The sequence below is a fragment of the Aythya ferina genome (genome assembly GCF_964211825.1).
Source record: "Aythya ferina genome assembly, chromosome: 6".
NCBI lineage: Eukaryota > Metazoa > Chordata > Aves > Anseriformes > Anatidae > Aythya > Aythya ferina.
The window spans coordinates 9,062,387-9,085,254 of NC_140303.1; the positions used below are offsets into that span (position 1 = coordinate 9,062,387).

At 42.5% G+C, this 22,868-nt stretch overlaps 1 protein-coding gene across 13 annotated transcripts in view; it reads left to right on the forward strand.

Moving 5' to 3' along the window:
* Positions 1-22,868, forward strand: part of UNC80 (unc-80 homolog, NALCN channel complex subunit) — a 129,142-nt gene that overhangs the window by 71,713 nt on the left and 34,561 nt on the right. For 12 of the 13 annotated variants that reach the window (XM_084524701.1, XM_084524711.1, XM_084524703.1 and 9 more), the window contains 18 exons: positions 4,243-4,424; positions 4,800-4,931; positions 5,899-6,085; positions 7,182-7,313; positions 7,842-7,985; positions 9,683-9,783; positions 10,686-10,772; positions 11,554-11,737; positions 12,418-12,512; positions 13,409-13,498; positions 13,876-13,977; positions 14,947-15,127; positions 16,650-16,918; positions 18,648-18,782; positions 19,507-19,645; positions 21,084-21,180; positions 22,154-22,324; positions 22,538-22,630. In XM_084524701.1, coding sequence (XP_084380827.1) covers positions 4,243-4,424; positions 4,800-4,931; positions 5,899-6,085; positions 7,182-7,313; positions 7,842-7,985; positions 9,683-9,783; positions 10,686-10,772; positions 11,554-11,737; positions 12,418-12,512; positions 13,409-13,498; positions 13,876-13,977; positions 14,947-15,127; positions 16,650-16,918; positions 18,648-18,782; positions 19,507-19,645; positions 21,084-21,180; positions 22,154-22,324; positions 22,538-22,630 — 2,521 coding nt within the window. The remainder of the gene's footprint in view (positions 1-4,242; positions 4,425-4,799; positions 4,932-5,898; positions 6,086-7,181; positions 7,314-7,841; positions 7,986-9,682; positions 9,784-10,685; positions 10,773-11,553; positions 11,738-12,417; positions 12,513-13,408; positions 13,499-13,875; positions 13,978-14,946; positions 15,128-16,649; positions 16,919-18,647; positions 18,783-19,506; positions 19,646-21,083; positions 21,181-22,153; positions 22,325-22,537; positions 22,631-22,868) is intronic. The other variant, XM_084524706.1, reaches the window with a different exon arrangement.

Sequence of the window (22,868 nt, forward strand, 5' to 3'; positions counted from 1 at the left end):
GAACATCAGAATATCACATACAGTGTGTTACCTTGGAAAAGCAACTCCAAAAAGGGGATGAAATCTCTTACTACAAAATGTACGATTGTCTTTACAAACTAGCAGTGAATTTTCTGTTATGAGTTTGGATCTTTTCCCTTGGAACTGATAGACATGCAGAGGAGTTCAGAGTGTGTATCAGTTGGCCACAGGACGACTGTGAGTTACCAAGCAGAATTCAGATGTGGAAGCAATAAATGCTTCCACAAAGGTATTTTTTTGGAGATAAAAAGTATTGGTGCTGTCGTAAAGCATATCATACAATTACCTAGAGCACAGCACATTCGGGCACAATTCCAGTCACTGAAGAAAGAGACATTTGCATAGACAGGTACAATGAAAGACTGTGAGGACAGGAGGAAGAATGAAGAATCTATATGATAAGGGTATTTATTTGATTGAGGTGAAGACTGAGAGGCAATACACTTGCTTTGCATAAATACAGTAGACCTGGCAAGGAGGAAGAAATGTTTAAGCCATGGTAAGCATAAAGATGAGTATGACTTCTTTCAGGGGGAAAACAAGATTTCTAACCACCAGGAAAGAGAGCAAATGCACTCAGGTTCAATAGTTTGTGAAAGGAATTAGATATGTGACTTGGGAGGTCCCTTCTAGTTTTATTGTCCCGTCCAAATACTCTTAGCCAATGTATGCTAATGTCAGATGTTCAGAGATCATGGGCCACAACCCTAGAAACAGTGAACATGGCTCAAATGCAAGACACAGATTTCTTAAACAAACCACAAATTAAAGCAATTAAATACATATCTGAGCCAGTCTCCCACAAATTTCAAATTCTACCTTTCTCTTCCCCCCAGCACCCACCCAAGGGAATAGCTTAAATACTACCATCTTCCACACATTTGTACACCCGAGGGAGCCATAACAGATGTTTTTACAGTGGAGATTAAATTATGGGTATTTTTATCAAAAGCTGCTGGCCATGCAAGAGCTTTGAAGTGTTCTCAGACTTCTCTCCTTTCTCCCTCACGCTTCCTTCTAGCTTACCAGTCCTTTGTTTTCCACAGGCAGCAATAAGTTCTGCCCTGAAGTCCATTGTTTGAATCTGCATTCAGTGTTCTTCATCAGTTCTGGTTCCTTCACTTTCTATCTGCTCCTCCACTACACAGTGCACTTCTTCAGCCCATGGGCCTTCTCTGTGCTCTTCCCTTTCCCTTTGCGTTTCCCAGGTGTATTGGGTCTGGCCGGGATGGAGTTAGCTTTCCTCATTACAGCCCCTATAGTGCTGTGCCTTGCATTTGTGGCTAGAACAGTGCTGATAACACATAAATTTCGCCTACTGTTCAGCAGTGCTCTCACAGTACCAAGGCTGTCTCTCCAACCCTCTGCCTCCAGCAAAGTCACCAACCAAGCTGGGGGTGGTCAAAAGGTTGGGAGGGGACACAGCCAGGACAGCTGACATAAACTGACCAAAAGGTCTGTTATTCCATATCATTCGATGTTGTGCTCAGCAGTAAAAGCTAAAAGAAGGGAGGAGGAAGCAGGGGACATTCATTATGAAGGCATTTGTTTTCTGAAGCAACAGCCATGAGGCTCTGCTTCCCAGAAAGTGGCTGGACATCACCTGCTTATGGGGTGTAGAGAATAAATCTTTTTTTCTTTTAGCTACCACATGCAGCCTTTATTTTTCTCTCATTAAAGAGCTTTTATCTCAGTGAGAGACCAGACAAAGCTAACCCACTGCAGTCCTCTTTAGTGCCTCAGATGCCCGCCAAGCTATGCTCTCACTCCCCCTCCTCAGCAAGGCAAGGGGAGAAAATAACAGGGGAAAAAAAATGAGGGTCAAGATAAGGATGGAGTTTTCTCACTAGTTACTGTCACAGGCAAAAGAGACTTGCATTGTGGAAGATTAATTTATTTTACTGCCATTTAATAACAGATTAGGATACCGAGAACTGCAAACACCTCCCCACTTCCCCCTTCTTTCTAGACTCATCTTCACTCCTGGTTCTTCTACATCCTCCTCCTCCCTGAACAGTGCAGGGGGATGGGGAATTGAGTTGACATCAATTCATAACACTTTGCTGCTCTTCCCCTGCTCCAGCATGGGATCCCTCCCATGGGCTGCCGTCCTTCATGAGCTGCCCCAACATGGGTCCTTCCACGGGCTGCAGTTCTTCAAGAACTGCCCCAGGAGGGGTCTGTACCACAAGGTGCAGTCCTTCAGGAACAGACTGCTCCAGCGTGGGCTCCTCTCCTCAGGCTGCAGGGGGGCAGCCTGCATCACTATGGTTTTCCCCTCGGGTTGCAGGGGGAACTTTAGCTCTGATGCCTGGAGCACTCCTTCCTCCTTCGCTTGATCATGGGGTCTGCAGGGTTGTTTTTCTCCTGTTATTTCTCAATCTTCTCTTTTGCAGCTGCTGCACAGCAATTTTTTCCCTTTTAAATACATTTTCACAGGGGCTTAACTAGCTCACGGGCTCAGCTTTGGCCAGCAGCAGCTGCATCTGGGATCCAGCTGGAACTGGCCCTGTCCAACACAGGGGCAGCCTCTGGTGTCTTCTCACAGAGACCACACTGCAGCCCCCCCGCTACCAACGCCTCACCATGTAAACCCAATACATGGGGCCAAATGTGCAAACAGGAATAGAGAGCGGCAAAATAAAGAGAAACAAGCTGCCTGAGGCTGCACTCCTTTCCCCCCCTTCAGCTCCTTTCTGGAGGAATAATTTTGACTATTCTTTTTCCTGTATCAAAACCTTACTCGGGCTCACAGAGAAGGTAATAAAGCTTTGCTGCTCTTTCTGAGGAGTGCTGGCTGGCTGCTCCTCTAATACAGCCTGTTAGATACATCTTGCTCCTTTTCCCCTCCGTGAAGGGAGGATTAAAATCCATTTGAGGGTCTGTAGGTAGCTGTCCTGTTAGCAAGAGTGATTTCAGCCCCAACATAAATCAGTCATCAAGGGCAGACCTGAACACTCACAATATTTCTATCCCCAAGCTGGGTAAAAGAAACTTCCGTGTTACTGGACAACAGCACCATCTACTGACCCCATTCCAGGATGTATTTATTTTCTGGGGGTATGGAAAGCTTTCAGCATGAGCTCACACTTTCACATCAGCCCTACAAAGACCCGACATAGATGCAGTTAAAACAGTGAAGAGCAGAACGTTCTCTGAGATGGTGAAACAGGAGGGGCCCTGCAGATTTGGAGCATGATGCTGGAGCAGAACCAGGAGCCTCTGCAGTGCAAGGCAGGACCTAAGCAGTCAAAGAGCAGCTGTGTCCTTCTTCATGTCTTCTGACTGCCTCCCATTAGCACAGCTCTCATGCCTTGCACCTTCTGAATAAGTGGTGAGGCAAACAAGATGGCAAATGTCCTCCTTCTGCTGTGGAGAGGAATTGTCACCAAATCTAGACAAATTGCCTCCAGTCTTTCTGTGGTAAGCTAGTTGTCATACAAAGAAGCCGTGGGTGCTGACACCCACAAAACTCCCACAGCAGCACTGCACCGTTCCTTTGGTTCCTGCTCAGTGCCCCTCAGATACACATCTAAATTAATTGGCCTCCACAAGGCTGGAGTTGGGCTATGCCTGTTTATATTCAAATATGCTTTACTGAAGCAACTATGGGCCAGTTCAACTTCTGTTGTGCTGTCTTCCATTGGGATCTTGTCCTTTGCTTCCCAATATATAGCAACTCAATTTTGTCTTTGAGCAGATTGCAGTCATTGCATGGTGCCTAGCTAGCTAAGAACCTTTGTTTTTGTTTTTATCCCATGAAAATAGACAAGTGAGCCTTCTGTTGGGCCACTGCCTCCTGCACTGAGGGAAAGGCTGAGCTCTTAAACCAGTCTTTACTAACCATCACACAAGGCACTCGGAAATAAAATTTTAGAAAGCCAAACTGAATTAGTCCTGCTATTCAGGAGCTGCTTCTTACTTTAAACCACTCGTGACTGAGATGTTAGTGAGAAGAGCAAAGCTGTATTTTATTTTAAAAGCAGGTTTGACAGAACTTTTAAAAAACATTGCACAGATAATGCTGCAAGGTTCCAAAAGGTAGAATCACACATGCTTGGTTTCATGAAGCAGTACAATTTTTGCTAAGCCTGGTAGACTGCTGATCTTATTTTTGGAGCCAAAGTTTCTTTCTGGTGGGAGTTTATACAGCTGCAAAATTTCCTGCCAGATAAACACAGTAATAAGCAAAACAGATGATCAGATGTTCTCTCCCTGCAGCTGCCATGTTCCTGCTGTGTGCTGTGAAAGTGCCAGAGGCTGTTTCTGACATGCTGATGTCCGAATTTCATCACCCAGAGACAGTGCAAAGACTGAATGCCATTCTCAAATTTCACACTCTCTGGAGGTTTAGATATCAAGTCTGGCCAAGGATGGAAGAAGGAGCACAACAGATCTTTAAGGTAGATAGGACACATGAAACACAACGTTGCCATGTGTGGTTTGTCTTCTGGGGTAGACGTGTTGTGACATGCTGCCATGAAATTGCCTCAAAATCAGTTTAGAGAAAGAAATCATCATGTAAGTCACACCAGAGGGGGAGATGATGTGTAGAACTCCTGTTTAAAAATGGGAGAAGCATAATGGGGTCAAGATAAACACCAGAGAAAGAAAGAAATCTGTCTGTTTTACAGTCTTACATTGTAGTGAAATGCAGAGCTGGGAATACTTTGCAGAGGTAATTAATGTCTTGGGTACTTGTACTCGTATTTAATTAGCACTACAGACATTAATATTAGTATGCTGTCATACAAAATGTCTTTTATGGCTTTGTTTAGATCCCTCCTCCAAGTATAAACTTCACTTTGCCTTCCCCCGTCCTGGGGATGCCATCTGTGCCAATGTTTGATCCCCCCTGGGTTCCTCAGTGCAGCGGGAGTGTGCAAGACCCTATAAACGAAGACCAGTCGGTAAGCAGAGATATCTGGGACTGCCAGACATAAGCAGATCTGTATCCCCCAATATAAGGACAGGAACTTACTGGAGCGGGTCCAGAGGAGGCCACAAGGATGCTCAGATGGCTGGAGCACCTCTCCTATGAAGACAGGCTGGGAGAGTTGGGGTTGTTCAGCTTGGAGAAAAGAATGCTCCAGTGAGACCTTATAGCAGTCTTCCAGTCCCTACAGGGGGCCTACAGGAAAGCAGGAGAGGGGCTATATGTCAGCAGGTCTAGTGACAGGACAGGGAGTAATGGCTTTTAGCTAAAAGAGGGGAGATAAAGACTAGACATTAAGAAATTATTTGCTATGAACGTGGTGAGGCACTGGCCCAGGTTGCCCAGAGAAGCTGTGGATGCCCAATCCCTGGGCTAGGCTGGATGGGGCTTTGAGGAGCCTGATCTGGTGGGAGGTGTTGCTGCCCCTGGCAACAGGCTGGAACTGGATGATCTTTAAGGTCCCTTCCAACCCAAACCCTTCTATGATTCTATATCATGAGGGTGAATATTGCTGTTTCTCAGTAAGGGCATGGAGGGAACTAAAACCAAAAGATGTGGCCTAAACTGAGTTTTCTTGTCATCATTCTACATGAGCATAAGGCTTTTCTGTCTGTTTGTTCAGTGGGGCACTCTACTGTATAACACGTGCCTGTGAGAGACAGTAAGTCAGATCTTAGGAGCAGACAGCTGTTATCTCCCCAAAGAATTAGTTCGCTTGAACTGTCTGACAGTTTCCTATGTGCCAGTTTGTGTGTTCCTCATGGGAGAGGTTGGCACCAAGGCTTGTTATAGACATAGCACCTGGTGCAACTAGAGCTGTTTTGATTTGTATTTACAGACTGAGTTGCTGAATGTCGCTGAGGACCCTAGTGAAAAACCTAGGATGCGTGCATCTTAACCAACAGCTTCAGGCTGTGCTTCTTCTCTTTTCTTCCTGACAGAAGTCCTTTTCAGCCAGAGCAGTGTCACGTTCCCATCAGCGAGCAGAGCACATCCTAAAAAACCTGCAGCAGGAGGAAGAGAAGAAGCGCCTGGGTCGGGAAGCCAGTCTCATCACTGCCATCCCAATCACTCAGGAGGCCTGCTATGAGCCAACCTGCACACCGAGCTCAGAGCAGGAAGAAGAAGGTGTGCTCCAGGGCCAGGAAAAGCCTTCCAGGAACCAGGGAGCACCTGCCACCAACATATAGCACTGCTTGGGGATGTGACATCCAGGAAAATCATTAATGCTAGGAAATTCCTTGCCTTGCTGTGCTCACCACCTCAGAGCATGCGCAAGTACTACCACAGTTTAATACCTCTGTAAAGGTGGTGAGCAGCCACACTCATTTGTTGAAGGGTCTAAGTGACTGAGAAAAAATCATAACTAAAAATAAATGCAAAAAAAAAAAACACAAAACCTGAGATATATTGAACACTCACTGTGTCCCGAGCCCCACTTACCCCTTTCCCCCTCAGCCAGAATCAATGTAACTTCAGAGCTCTTAATATATCAAAGCTCCCAGCATTTTGGGAGGTCTGATTTTAACACAGTGAGAATATGGGACAAAAAGAATGATTTTTTTTTCTTGACTTTAATCCATTGATAATTAAAAGGTGGGAGTATTTGACAGTATTTCTCCTAAGACACGTAGCTTAAGACAGACTGAACTGCCTCCAGAATTTTCTGTCTTTATAGTATCTAGAGAGGAGGGTCTAGATGACCAGCTCAAACTCATTACTAAAGTTTCAGATGGCTAAAGTTACATGGCATGAGTTGTGCCCTGAAAACTTAGTCTATGGGTGAGGATTTTCAAGCTAACATGGTGTTCAAGCTAAGAGAGCACAAAGATGTTATTGAAGTCATTACAAGGCATATGCAATTAGGTAATTACACTGGTGTCTGGATCTAAACATACGTTGGGAAGTATGTGAGCAGAATTCACAATTCTTAGGAAAAACTAAGCACCACCAACCATGGTGGGTAATAGGATGTAGATGAAGAGAAGCAAGTTAAAATGTGACTCACCAAAGCACTGAACACTCTTATGGAGCAATATTCAGCTGTTTCTCAAAGCATGAGCAAATTGCCTACCTGCTCTTTATAGATTTGAAATTGTTCCTTCTGAGTGTTACCTGACTTGAAATTTCAATGTGTCAGTTTGGTTGCAAGTGCTCTCCTTCAGAAAGCTCCCTACAGTCTGTCAGCTAGATCTGGATTGACATTTCCCATTCTCTTTGTCAGTAGAAGAAGTTGCCAACCTGGCCTCCCGCCGTCTCTCTGTGAGTCCTTCCTGCACCTCCAGTACATCTCATAGGAACTATTCCTTCCGCCGTGGCTCTGTCTGGTCAGTGCGCTCAGCAGTCAGTGCAGAAGGTGGGTTGACTTCGCTTTGGAGTATACTTTCCTAGGATTTCACTCATTGGAAGCCTTTCCTGCTAACCTTTAAAGCTGATGGCATTTTCTTTTGCTGAATGTATTCTCAGGCTTGAACTCTTTATAATAAATTACTGCCATGCATTATTTTATTCATTCTTCCTGTCACAATGTCCTCCCTTACTTTTCATGTTTCATTTTCACTGAGTCATGCCTTGGAGACCATATTGGCCAAAAAACGGTAATGAAATGAGATTTCATAAAAAAAGAAAATGTAATGTCTAGAAGAAAAGAAATATAAATTAGTAAAGATAATATCGACAATAAAAATTCTTGATCAAGAAGTTTACTGGAGATGCTGTTTCTTCTTGGAGATGAACAGTAAAGCTGCTGTGCTTGCACAGTGACCAGGCAGCCTATCATTTTTTTCCGTTTGTTCAGCACCTAACATAAATTTTTATCTGACCTGCCTGTGCAGTGTCACAGCTTATCATGGACACTTACCTTCTACTCTTCTTACTGCTCCAGATGAAGAACACACTACAGAGCATACTCCAAACCATCACATGCCACAACCACCTCAGGCTGTGTTTCCAGCATGCATCTGTGCAGCAGTGCTCCCCATTGTCCATCTGATGGAAGACGGAGAAGTCCGAGAGGATGGAGTAGCTGGTACTGACCTAGATTACACTTCAAGTGATTCTTGCCTAGGAGTGGCAGAACCTGCCAGCACTTAAAATATTTTCATTTGTTAGGTCCCATAACTAAAGTGGGAACAGGTGTAATAGTACCTTGTATTTGCTCATAGTTTATGTTTCCTATTAGTAGAATGTTATAAGTGTATATATTTGTTACAAAGCTTATGAATAACATTTTCAGTCCTCACAAACTAGTTGCAAATGGGTGGAAAACAGAAATGTGATCTTGTAGGCTCTTTTTCTTCTTTGCTCAGGGTTTCCAATGATATTTGCTATCTTTTGGGACCCTGAAAAGGCTCCCAGTTCAAGAAGGATGTTGGGAAGCTGGAAAAGATCTAGCAAGGGGATACCAGGACAGTAAGAGGCCTAAAACAGGTGTTCTGGGAGGAGTGATTGTGGAAACTGGGCTTGTTTTGTGTAATGAAAAGGAAATGGAGAAACTCTACCACACAGGTTGTAGCTTGTGAGGTTCAGGATGCAAATTAGGAAAGAACTTGTCTACCAGGAGCATAGTGCAGTCTCCGTGGAATCTTCATCCATCTCCTTCCACAGCAGCTATCAACCTTTGGCTAGACAAAGCTGTGGTTGACATAATCTGGTGTTGGTGACAGTCTTGCTCCAAGCAGGGCTTGGACTAGAGACGTCCTGAAGCCTATTCCCACCAATATTTCTTTGATCCAATGACAAGTGGAAATCCAGCTGTACACAGTTCTAACATTTTGTTTACGGTCTGTGATGTATTTGTAAAGTAATAATAGGTTCTTCTGTATTTGTTTCTCTTAAATGTTTATAGATGGTGGACTGTTGCTCTTCCTTTCTTATCACCCATCATGATGGCTGATTGCACACTTAATTTTGTGTCACATTCTTTATTCCGTTTTGGGTGGGTGTAGCCAGCCACCTAAATAATATGTCATTTTGTGACAAAGAACTGAGCACTGAAAACAAAACAATGAATAATTCTCAGCTGTTGTTAATCTTCACAGGGCTATGATTAATTACACTTTGGGGAGTTGATCATCAACATAATCCCCTGCCGACTATCTAATACTATCCATTAATAACAGATAAAGTCACTCAGTGAATCACCATGAGGTGGCGTTTCCATGCATTAAGAAAAGTATATATATATATATATTATTTCTTTTTAATTGACATATTTGCCCATATGGAGTTGTGAATCCAAGCAGTTATTTCTTTATTATTTTTCTGACTACAGAGCTGAAGTGATTCCTATCCTATCATCAGAATTTAGGAAAGGCAGCAATAGGACAAGAGGCAATGACCAGACACTGAAACGCAGGAAATTCCACACAAACATGCATAAGAACATCTTTACAGTGTAAAAGAGTTTCTCCTTCTCTGGAGAAATTCAGGACCTGCCTGGATGCTTTCCTGCTCAACCTACTGTAGGGAACCTGCTTTTAGCAGGGGGGTTGGACTTGATGATCTCCAGAGGTCCCTTCCAACCCCTACAATTCTGTTATTAGACTTTTTTTCAAATGACTGCAGTGGTGAACAGGAATCCTAGTGCCTCAAAGCAGATCCTGTGTATTTCAGGACAATAATGCTAATCATAGTAGAAGGTTAGGAACATTTGCATCTAAGTGCACCATTTCAAGGCTTTTCTAAGGGAGAGAGTTCTGACTGTGTTTTCTTTCTGTTTTACAGTAAGTGCTGTTGCTCAGCAGGTCCTGTGGAACTGCTTAATTGAAGATCCCTCTACAGTCCTGCGCCATTTCCTTGAGAAGCTCACAATAAGCAACCGACAGGTAAACTCCTCTTCTCCCCATTGGCCTTGTATATCGCTTAGAGCAGGGGAGAACAGCTGCAAGCAAAATACCTCTGTGGGTAGTATCTGGAGAAGAACATCTGCAATTATAATGTGCCTCAAAGTCTTTTAGGCCATATCATCAGTTGGCTTCAGGCACTGTCCACTGATGTAAATGGGGCACAGCTCATTTACCCCTGCTAAGGATGTGACTTGCTCTGAGCCTAGCCATGAACAGATGCTTAGTGAAGCACAACCCTTTCTATCAAAAACAGGCCATATTACCTTCACCCATGCCATCCTGTTCAGTTTTTTCTCAAAGGTCTCATGGCCTTGTCTCTCTGTTTGTCTGTCCTTGGCTGACAGTGAAACTCTTTCCCTTCTACCTGCCTTCCTCCCCACCTTAAGAAATTAATTAGTCTGCATTAAAGAAAGCAGCTTCTAAAAGAAGGAGTGTTAGATTCTGCCCTGATCTCCTACCCAGCAACCACAGTTACTGAGTTGAGCTGTGCTAGATTTCACAGTGTCTCAGCAAGATTATCTAGGCAGCCATTTGTTGTGGTAAGCAAGAATTAGTATTATTACAGGGAGAAGGGAGTGCAGAATCAGGATGCTACAGTCAGGACAAATGGCAGTAGGAGGCAGGAGGAGGTATTGGCCTTTTTAAAATGAAATATAAGGATATAAGGACGAATATAAGGATGTTGACCCGGGTGCTGTGCCCTGGGTATTATTTTGGGAAATGTAGGAACAGTCACAAGCATAGAGTGCCACTTCACGCACCAACAGACAGAACTGAACAAAGGGATGCAGAAAAATGGGAGGTAACAAAGCTGGGGAAGACAAGTGGAGAAATCTATTTTCCATTTTGTGATGGAAAGAAAACATTTGCTCTTCTTTTAGGATGAGCTGATGTATATGTTAAGGAAGCTTTTGCTGAACATTGGGGACTTCCCTGCGCAGACATCTCATATCCTCTTTAACTATTTGGTGAGTAGCTTGTGAGTAAACTGTGCAGCTCGTAATCTCACCTCTATCTGCATGTGTCGTAAAAAGTTAATGCCACAATCTGCAAAGAAAAAAATGCTCTGTGTCTTTTCATTTATGATTCCTATCTGCTTCTGGCTGTAGATGCAAAATACCGGGCTTACATCAGCTTTTTATTCCTTATAGGAAGAGGAACCTTTACCTTTTTATTAAACCTCTAGACTTCCTGTCATGAATTTCTGAGTTAAATCATAGATGCTGAGTTGTAAAGCAATAGGAGGGTCACAATGCTGGAAACCTTTAATTATTTTACTTAATTTTCATTCAGAAAATGCTTTGCTTTTGGACAGTCCCTTTGGAATAAAACTAGGAGCTTCTTTTATGATTGTGGAAACTGCATTTGCTGCAGTTCTTTCAGTTAAGAGATGAAAAAACAGACAAGATTTATGCTGCTCCAGGAGCCTTCCAGTGTTTGTCAGGTGTCTATGTGGCAGCACATCAGAGCATAAGGCAAGGAAGTCTCTTATTGCAGATGTTCTCCCTTTTCCTCATCTACAATGTCTTTTAATGCCCTTTTTGCCCCCACTCCCCATCTTCTATAAAAAAAAAAAAAGGAAGAATAGTAGAGGCAGATTGTTCTGCAGTATGTTTAAACTTTCAGGATCTAAGTTTAATGAATTTACCCCGAGTGAAGAAAGGCAGAAGAATTGTGATCTTGTTCTGTGTTTATACAATGCCCTGCACAGTTAGAATACGTATTACCTGGTACTCTTATTACCTGCAGGTGGGATTGATCATGTATTTTGTACGCACTCCATGTGAATGGGGCATGGATGCCATTTCTGCAACACTGACCTTCCTTTGGGAAGTGGTGGGTTATGTTGAAGGCCTTTTTTTCAAGGATCTCAAACAGACTATGAAGAAGGAACAGTGTGAAGTGAAACTGCTGGTGACTGCCTCAATGCCAGGTATAAGAAAAGAGTCTTTACATCTACTACACTTCCAAGTTTACAACCGCCCTCTACCAATAGGGAGATCTGTCAGAACTGGATCAGACCTGCTACAAATGGCTGCATTTTCTAAGTCAGTTTTCCTTCAGTTGAGGATTCAGTCAGTAAATTCCACCTCATTCCTTGAGATTCAGAAAACAGCTTTAAGAGCTCTGAAAGAAGCAAACAGAAGGTGAATGAGAACAGGTATTTCAACGTGGGGCTTTGTGCCAGTTGGGCTGTGAAAGACTGGCAGGAAGATCCTTTTAGGACTGTACCATTCAGACTCAGTTTGATTTAATGCAACCTATCATTTAAATCTCAAGAAAGCCCAAGAAGGGTGTGCTGTGAGCCTAGGACTTCATGAGTAAGCAAGAGATTTCTTGCTGAAAAACAGATTTGACCTTTTATGCCTGTTCCTTCCCCAGAGTTGATTTGCTGCTAAAGTCACCAGCTCTATGTTTTAGGAACAGATCGATGTCTCATTTACTGTAGAAGTATGAGACTATGCTAACATTGCATAACGTATTCCAGGCAGGACTGACGTTGTCTGTCTGCCCGGGAATGAATTTTAAATATTGCTTATCCTATATGGGCAGTCTTTTGAGACTGAAGTAAGTAAAAGCCCAGGAAGAGTACCTCTACTTTTCTTCTTTTAGGCACAAAGACCCTTGTCGTACATGGACAGAATGAGTGCGACATCCCAACTCAGTTACCAGTCCATGAGGACACACAGTTTGAAGCCCTTCTGAAGGTAGGATTGAGTTTTCGAACTGGACAAACTGCTCAATAGTACATTTACCTGACATACCTGTATGCCAGCAATACATTCTGCCTGATCTTCCTGGTTCAGTGTCAGGGGAGACACCTTGTTGTGACAGGCAGTTCTGTCTTCTTATGAGGAGATCTTGGTTGCAAGAAAACAGAATCCCATATTAAAGGGCAATAGAAACACCCTGACCTCATAGCCAGCCAAAGCCCCACAAATGCAAGTACATTTGAATACAATGCAGCTTGTTGGGTATTTGCTATATATTATCCCTGGATAAATACATAAATCACTGAAATTTTGGTTTTATCAACACTAAACAGGATGATCAGGATTAGAAAGAGCAGAAATGATGACTCAATAGCCATGATGAATGATATGTTGGGATTTAGGAGTTGTGAGGTCATTTCCCTTTTGTCCTGGATGACTTTATGTGAACTACATAAGAAACAGACTTATAAAAGACTCAGGTTTGTCCAACATTAAGTTTTGATGGGAAACATGCACCTCAGTGCTTTGGAAGTTCTGAACTGCAATGTTTCTGTACATCCCCTGCCTCTAAAACTTGATAAATATGTAGTATAGAAATGGAAGCTGCAATACCAATATGGGTCATATGGCCAGGCAAATACATGCAATATGAAGACATCAAAATAAGTAAAATGGTCTTCAGGACTGTGATAACAGCATGCCTTGATTGTCACAAACATATTAATGTACTTCATGATTAAAAAGAAATTAAGAATTAATGCCAAAAGAGTGAGAGCCTAGTAGGTTTATGCCTTTATACACTATTAGCTGGATATTCATCTTTTGGATATTGAGGTCCTTCTACAAGATAACGAATAAGTAATAGGATGTTTCTTTTCCTTCCCCTTCAGGAGTGTTTGGAGTTTTTTAACATACCTGAAACACAGTCTTCTCATTACTTTTTAATGGATAAGCGATGGAATCTTATTCATTACAACAAGGTAAGGCAAAGGTCAGGTACTGATTACTTTGTTCTTTCCATCTCATCCCTTTTTAAACATCAGGGTTATCTAAAGGAGAACAGGCAGCCCATAAGCAGAATTCAGACATGCAGGCACCACATGTCTGGTATTTAGTTGTGTGGTGAAAGATGGGAGTTTGTCAGAACAGGGGAGAGGCAGAAGTGGAGTCCCTTGGCTCTTAAATTATTCATGTCTAGCTTTCTCAGAAAAGCTTCACATAATGTTTCACAGTGTCTGGAAGGCCCTGCCCAAAAGTTTCTGAAAAGACTAAAGGGCCTCTTATTTAGTTCTAACTAGTAATGCTGTTACAATTTGCATTTGTTTAAAATTCACTTTATTGTTTCCTTTCCTGGCAGACCTATGTCCGTGATATTTATCCTTTCCGGAGGTCAGTTTCTCCCCAGCTCAACCTGGTACAGATGCATCCCGAAAAGGGTCAAGAGCTCATTCAGAAGCAGGTATCTTACTGTCACTGAACACCTCTGCCCAGAAACAAATCATGTAAATAAACCTTTCCTTTCCCTTTAAAAACCTCCACTCATGCTGCATGTGGATAGAGAGCTCTGCTGGAAAAGGAGCATTTGGTGCAGAATCTATCTCACAAAGACGCTGTCCTCCCATCTTCCAGCCTCAAGACCTGATAATCTGTCTGATCCTGCTAATGTTCTGCAGCTTCCAGGAGCTCTCTCATAGGAACTAAACCCTACCTAAAATGTCAGGGCAATGCTTTTAATGTGCTTCAGACCCCTGAGGGTGTCATTTCCTTAGAAAGTAAGACAATATTGAATTCACTCCATCTGTAGGAAGCTGCATACTTCGTTTTCCACTGTCCCTGTCACAGTAGCACAGGGAAAAGTAGGGAAAAAAGTTGCTTTAGCTATATCTGCAAAGGATGACACTAAGCAGGAAATAAAAAGGAAGTGGAATGCGGTTAAACTTTAAATGTTTGGTATTAAAAGTTTTATTATACCAGCCAGAAAACAGACATGATGTTGACCATTGTCTAAGACCTTGCAGAGAGCAACTGCAACTGTATGGGTTTCAGTTTGGAGTTGGTTTGCCTCTGATCACCTTGGGGCTTACACAGGCAGTTTCTACTGATCTACAAAAGACTAGACAGCACAGTTGCAAAACATTTGACAGCTATTCAGGGTTCGCTACAAGACTGAAATGGAAAGCAGTGTTAAAACTCCTTTATGAACACAATCCATCTTTGCTGAGTGGGGCTAAAACCCACCAGTCATTGCAAATTCTAGCAAAAGGGCACAGCACTTGCTTTCTGAGTTTCAGCAGGTTCCTCTGGGATTTGAGTGCAATCTCTTTACCATCGGAGAAAGCTGTGGAAGCTAACCTAGAAAAAAGTACATACTTTGTAAAGAGCTTTTTGACCAGACTGACACTGATCCATGTCTCTTTTTCTCTTCCAGGTGTTCACCCGCAAACTAGAAGAGGTGGGGCGGGTGTTGTTCCTCATATCGCTGACCCAGAAAATCCCCACTGCCCACAAGCAGTCACACGTATCAATGCTTCAGGAAGACCTGCTGCGTTTGCCTTCATTTCCCCGAAGTGCCATTGATGCTGAGTTCTCACTCTTCAATGATCCCCAAGGTACGGCCTTTTAATGGCTTTTTTCTGGTGGTTGTATAGGGCCCAGAAGGTTTATCTGAAGAACTTCATTTGCCTTAGAAACACACAGGCTTGTGGCATCACTGAAGGCTGATAAATCTCTTCCTAGGGAAAATGATACATAGCTGCTGCTTTGTAAGCATAACAGCAGAAAAAGCTTTGCTATGTTAGGCATCTCTAGACAAAGTTACTTTCTTTGGACCCAGATGAGAATCTATTTATGTATTAAAATTATGCATGAGGCTACAGCTGGAATACTGTGTCTAGTTCTGGACTCACCAGAACGCAGGAGACACCCCAGAGTGGGTTTAAGGAAGGGCCGCTGTGGTGGTTAGTGAGCCAAGACACTTGTCCTATGAGGAGAGGTCATACGAGAACCTGGACTTCTTCAGTTTGAAGAAGAGAAGGCTTGGACATGAGGTAGGGCACCTCATGGCAGACTTCCAGTAAAGCTGCATTGTGGTGATAACAGACAGGCTCTTCTCAGAAATGTGCAACAATAGGACAAGAGGCAGCAAACACAAATTGCAGACAAGAAAATCACAGTTGGACAAAAAAAAAAAAATCTTTACATTACAATCACAAACAGAGAGGCAGTGCAATCTTCATCCACAGAGATTTGTAGAATCAGTCAATCAAGGGCTTGAGCCACCTGATTAGCTTTGAAGTTCATCTTGCCTGAGTCAGGGACCTTTGGTTGTCTCATCTAGCCTAATTTTTTCTGTAACTATCATGGGAGTATTTGCACTGATTTCTCTGAACTCAAGAACTCCGGTTGCCAGCTTGTTCCACAAGCATCCTGCCATTGGGTCAGTGTTTTCAAACCCAAAGATATGAAACACAGTTCAGAGGAAGTGCATAACACCCCACTATGCATAACCACATATAAAAAGAAGAGCACAAAATCCACTTTGTGGAAGCATCAGCCTCTAAATGAAGATCGGGCAGACTCTGTAGGAGATATAGAAACAGCTTTCTTTTTAGGAACTTTCATCTGAAAGTCAAGTAGAGTTTCCAGGCTGACTTGAGAATTAAACAGGCCACTGTTGCAGAGTGGTAAACATTGGCCAGTTCTGTAACAGGCCCTAAAGACACTTGCTTTCAGAAGCATTATTGGAACTATGCATCGATGTCCTGTAATGTGTGGGACACCTGAAGGATAAAAATTCAGCATAAATCTATGCAGCCATCCAGGTTGTGTGAGAAGAATGTACAAGCTCAGATTTGCTTTCACTTTTTAAGAAGAGAATTTCCAACTAGGGGAGCAGATTTGCTGTGTGATGTTCATCAGTCTTAGTCTTCATGTGTTTTGCTTTTAATCGTGGTTGGCTCAAGCCCTGTAGGCATGTGCAGAAGTGCAGGATGGGTGCGGTCACTTTGAAAAGGCAGAACTAAGGTCAGTGTTTGTGGAAGGGTTCTCTGGAGAATCCTTTAGCCTATGGGGGTGTTGTGAGGCTCACTGTTGTAGACAGAGTTGATTGTTGTTGCCTCTTCTCCCCCACAGCTGGAAAAGAGCTCTTTGGTCTTGACACTCTTCAGAAAAGCTTGTGGATTAAGCTGCTAGAGGAGATGTTCCTTGGCATGCCTAGCGAGTTCCCCTGGGGGGATGAGATCATGCTGTTCTTGAACGTCTTCAACGGTGCCCTGATCCTGCACCCCGAAGACAGTGCCTTGTTGAGGCAGTACGCTGCCACAGTCATCAACACAGCCGTGCACTTTAACCACCTCTTCTCCCTCAGTGGGTACCAGTGGGTCCTCCCCAGCATGCTGCAGGTGAGCCATTTCCATCAACAATACAAGGGAAGACTTCAGAGCGGGCATTTTGTTATAGAACTGGGAGTTAATGGATAAGCTTTATGCTTGACTGTAGCCATCTGATGAGTCCTGGTGAGGTTTCAGGCTCTGGGGGCTCTGAGAAGACAAACATCAGATCAGGGTGGGAAGGCAAAAATCAGTATTCCTGGGATTGCATTCGCATATCTTCTTGAGTAAATGACTGTTTTCTTCTTTGAGTAAATGGATGTTTGTCTCCCTCACTCTTTACTTTCACACAGAAATATAAAGTTCTTGAAAATTTTTAGACCCTGGGTTTCCCTTGGTGTTTTTTTCCTCCAGGGATGGCTGAAATTTGGGGAATGGTTGAAATATCTAGAGAAGCGACTCACTGACTTAAACTGAATTGTATTAACTTTTTAAAGTACAAAAACCATATTATCTTCAATTTAAATCGCAACAGAAAATTACACAAAGCGTTTTTGAAAAACTGTATGCATCTTTTCCATGTGAGTGATGGAAAACATTGCATGCATTAGAGGTGGAGTTTCTTTTCACTTTGTGGTATGTATATACATATATATATTTTATATATGTGGTACGTATATATACCCTTATGTATGTATATATATGTATATATACCCTTCTTCTGTTAATATTTGGGAAAAATTAGATACAGACAATAAAGAAACATCAATATACTGTCTCTAGACAGTAACACTTTCTGCAGGGCTCAAAGAGTGTATCTAAATAGAGATTTAATAAATAAATAAATTCTTGTGAGTGTAACAGGCCATTGAGTGGCCTCAAAAGCAAGCTAAAGGCTTGTAATTGTACTAAAGACATACTACAAGACGCACTTCAGGCTACTAAACCACTGAAAAATGAGTACATCTCTGCAAAGGTCTCACACAGGTAAAAATTTTTAGAAACCTTCAAGGAGCCTTGTGCTATATTGTGAGTTTTGCACCACCATAAAATCTCGGCCTTACCTGTTGCCAGCAAATAGCAAGAAAATGGTAAGCACCCCTGCCCCAAAGCTCCCAAAGACTTGTACTAGCAGAGATGTGCAGACAGGCAATTTATATAGACAAAAGAAGGAAGCACAGTGAAGTTTTTCCTAGCTGTGTTATACTGTTTACATAACTCTGAGAAACAAATCCCACATCTTTGGCAACATGTTTGCTGCATGGTTCAGTGGCCAACTCTGAAGGAAATGCCACTCTAAAAAACTTAAAATATCTTTAAAGTGGGTGGAAATGTCAGTGTGTTGGAGAATGGGCTAGAAGTTCAAATTATCTTGACAAACTGGAGATGCAGTCTGAAAAAAAAAGAAAACAAACAAAACAAACAAACAAAAACCCACAAACATGATGTTGCTGAGGTTGGGCAAATGTAGGTTCTTGATTAAGAATAATCAGCCACATAAACATGTAATGGAAAACTGCTGATTCAGTAACGCTTCTGCTGGACAGAATATTGGTGTTTTTACAGCTCTGAAACTAAATATTTTTGTTGAAGGACAAAAAAATAAAAAGAAAATGTCACATACCATTCTGGGGTGACTATACAGAATTGTATCTTATGAAAGACGCATGGAATAATTCCGGTACTGCAATCAACAGCACTCCTGACTTGGAGTCAGGCCATAGTTGATTCAGTCTGGGGTCAGGAGATGACGAGCCCTTCCATTGGAGTAGTACTTCCATGACATTTTATATTTGCTCAGGTTTATGCTGATTACGAAAGCAACCCACAGTTACGCCAAGCGATAGAGTTTGCTTGCCGCCAGTTCTACGTTCTGCATCGCAAGCCTTTCATTCTGCAGCTGTTCGCAAGTGTGGCCCCTCTCCTGGAGTTCCCTGTGAGTAAAAGCATTCCCTAGGCTTGGTGTGGGGAAGCCTGTGTATGCAGACAGCCCCCCTCAGAGATCACAAAAAGAAAGCAGCTGGAGCATCAGCACAATTCAGACTGAACACGTGCTTGCTGCACTTCATGCTACACAGAACCATTTCCTGAACTTACTTCTTCACACTTTTTTTTTTTTATCAGTCGAATGAGGGGGGCACTGAGTTGATGAGCCACTGGTATCCAGGCTAGTAAATGTAGTTTCTCTTTAAGTTTCTGTGTATAAATAGGTTATAAAAGGACAATAATGATTTGTAACTCTTCATACACTAATCATTCCTTAGAATCCAGCAATAAGAACAGAAAACTTACTGCCAAGTTTTAGTACATGTGAACTATAAAACTGGATTAGCCGTGTTTTGAAATCTTCACTAATCACTTAACATTTTAGTGAGTTAAAATTAATTAATGGAATTTTAATTTAAAGTGGGAGTGCCAAACCTAACTGCACGTGCACTGTAAGCACGCACATCCTTCTTCACAGATCTGATTTTTGGGGGGAGTAAAGCTGTGTGCAGTTTTCAGATTATGTTTCCATTACAGCATCAGTCTATTGAATCAAGAATTAAAAAAAAAAAGGGGGGGAGGGGGAGGTAAGGAAGGGTTTCCAGCTCCTTGAGATTCCCAGGATGCACACAGGTCCTCAGAAAATCAACCCCAAATGTGTGTCATTGAAACAGGATGCTACGAACAATGGAACCAGCAAAGGAGTGTCAGCTCAGTGCCTGTTTGACCTGCTGCAGTCTTTAGAGGGAGAGACTCCAGACATTTTGGACATCTTAGAACTGGTGAAAGCAGAAAAGCCTCTCAAGTCATTAGGTAACAGCAAATCATCCTTTATTCAGTAATTCTGGTTTGTTATTTATTGGTTAAACATTTATTTCATGCTGTAAGATTTGTGTAGGGTCTTTCTCTTCTCCCACAATGTAGTAATATCTGTTTCTTATGCCTCATGAATCCTTTAAGGTGAATTTTATCCACTATCCACTGGATATTTTCTGCAGGAAAGGAATTATTAATTTATTTTATTCCAAAGCTCCTTTTTCTGCATTGAGTGTGCTAGCCCCTGGCATTCTGAATTTTGTCATGTGTGGGTGAAGAATGTAGATGCCTAATAAATGTTATGCTGACAAGATCAGTGTCATCCTCTGCACTGTTCCATGTGGGCAGGAAGCAAAAGCATCCTCTCCTGTGGGCAGACTATGACTAGTAAGTGATGGATGTCATTCAGACATTCGACCATGCTGAGTTCTAGGAGGGAGCTGATTTATCACAAAGCAGAATATATATGGCTGTGTGATGTGCCCAGGACACTGTGTCTCTTGGTAGTTATCCATGCATTGCAGCATTTAAAAACTTCACTGTTTTGTGATTTGCAGGGAAGTAATTTTGGCTGATTTTTATAAGAATCTTTGAGTTATTTTTCAAATTTGCACTTTCCAAGTGTATATTGACAGTGAGACCAGAGATGAGTATGTTTTGTGCCTGGTATTTTCCATATAAAATCAGAATTACCTAAAAATCTGACTTCAAGTTCCATTTTTCAAAGTGACTTACGCACTTTGGGACCGTAACTTATGCACTTTGGGACCGTAGCTTTAACTTGAGTTCCTGTACACCAAAGTCTCTGCTAAAAATGGGACTGTAACGTTATTGCAAATATTATTCTTTGGATACATGGATTTCTTGGTACGAAAATTTGTAGTCTGAGACTGAAAGGCTTTTGAAACCTTTTTCTCAAATCACTAGCAAACCAGAGTCACTTTTGTGCTGGAGGTCATCTGGCTGCCAGTATAGAAGGGGCTTAATTTTTAGAAATCTAACTATCTTCTTCCATCAGTGGTGCATCAGTGTCATTTTCGGTTTGGTGGGAACACCTAGGAAAAAAAAGAGGAAGCATAAAAATTGTGCTTAAGCTCATGTGTCCTTGTCATGTGCGAGCTTAAGATTTTGCTTGTGATGGGTGATGTTTGAAACAAGACTCCAGTAGCAGCTGTAGGCCTTATGCTCAGCAGTGATTTGACCAGCTAAGAATTGTTTCTCACCTGCTGGGTTCTTGGATGTCAGGGTGCAAGTGGGAGTGCAGCACATGTTTCTGTTTTGTAGATTCATGTTTGTCAAAAATCAAGAGCCTATTGGGGATTGTTAACATGAGAAGCAAGTAGTTGAAAATGGGGGAAAGAAAGGAGCGTGCTATCTTTTTTTCATATTCAGTATGTTTGTGTACTACTTTTCTCATATTGTTTTACTCCCTCAGACTTCTGCTATGGGAATGAAGACTTGACCTTTTCGATCAGTGAAGCCATTAAGCTGTGTGTGACAGTGGTGGCCTATGCTCCTGAATCATTTAGAAGGTGCTGGTCTGATTTTGTTTTCCTGGTTTGTAGAGACTCAAATGAGGCCTAAAGTGGCACATAGCATCAGAAAGCAAGACAGACAAATCAAGGCAGAGGATATAGAAATGCATTGTAAGTACTAGGATTCCCTGTGAGGCCAAGTCTCGGGCTGCAATACTGAACTGGATGGCAGCCTGAGCAGCAGTAATGTAGGCTGCACGTCCAGGTGGGGATCACATTGTGTTATTAAGGTTTCTGTTGTCAGAGAGGCAATGGATAGGGCACTGGAGGGCAGAAACAGGCAGCTGAAAAGGAAATGAAGATACAGAGAGAGAGAGAAAGTAAACTAGGAATACAAAAAGGTTATGCTCCAAGAGGAAACCAGAGAAGAAAGAAGTCTCTGGAAGAGAAAATGAATGCCTGCAAGTGGATGACTTATTCAGAAGGTATCTAAAAGTTCAGGCTGTTTCTATTACTGTTTCATGCATCAGCCAGTTTTTTTCCCCTGAAGTCCCTCATACAAGAGTTTCTTTGGCCCATGGCTGCTTAACGAGTGAGAAGCAATGAAATCACAGGCCAGTAGGAGATCCAGGGGTTTTCAGATAGAATCTTAAGCCTCCATCTGGTACTTTAAAGGAGGCTGTAGCGAGGTGGGGATTGGTCTGTTCTCCCACGTGCCTGGTGACAGGACGAGGGGGAATGGGCTTAAGTTGAGCCAGGGGAGTTTTAGGTTAGATGTTAGGAAGAACTTCTTTACAGAAAGGGTTGTGAGGCATTGGAACAGGCTGCCCAGGGAAGTGGTGGAGTCACCATCCCTGGAAGTCTTCAAAAGACGTTTAGATGTAGAGCTTAGTGATGTGGTTTAGTGGAGGACTTGTTAGTGTTAGGTTAGAGGTTGGACTCGATGATCTTGAGGTCTCTTCTAACCTAGAAATTCTGTGATTCTGTGATTGACAGGATATAACAGACTAAGTATTGGTTATTTTTCCAGCCTCCAAATGCTGATGGTCTTGGAAGCACTGGTTCCCTGTTACTTGCAGAAACTGAAGCGGCAAACCTCTCAAGCGGAGACTATGACAGCAGCTCGTGAGGAGATTGCTGCTATGGCTGCACTTGCCACCTCTTTGCAGGCCCTCTTGTACAGTGTCGAAGTTCTCACCAGGTAACTTACATCTTTCAAAGGTCTGAGCATGTATTTGGTCATTGGTGTGGGAGAAAGGAGCACAGGGGAGCTCACAATATGCAAGTTATTTTGGATAATGGTTGCGTTTTAGACATGGTAAAACAAGTGCTAGGTTTCACCAGCCCACAAGGAGAATTTCAGTGCACTTGTTATATTCCATCTTTAGTGTGTTACTCACCTTCTCTTTGCCAGGCCTATGACAGCCCCGCAGATGAGTCGATGTGACCAAGGCCATAAAGGGACCACAACAGCTAACCACACCATGTCAGCAGGTGTGAACACCAGGTAAGTCAGTGGATTTTAATTTCTTTCTTGTTTTTCTGAACAGATTTTTTTTGGAGGGGAAAGATAATATCTCACTCCTCGGAGTGCAGAGTGCTTCCTCAGTTGTCTGAGGAAGTGCTCTAGGTACTGTGGGACAAAAAACAGTCAGATAAAAAGAGCACATAGCCAGGACTGAATCTCTGATAGTAACCAAAGTTCCTAATAGTATACATTTTGGTTATGTAACCATAAATAGAAG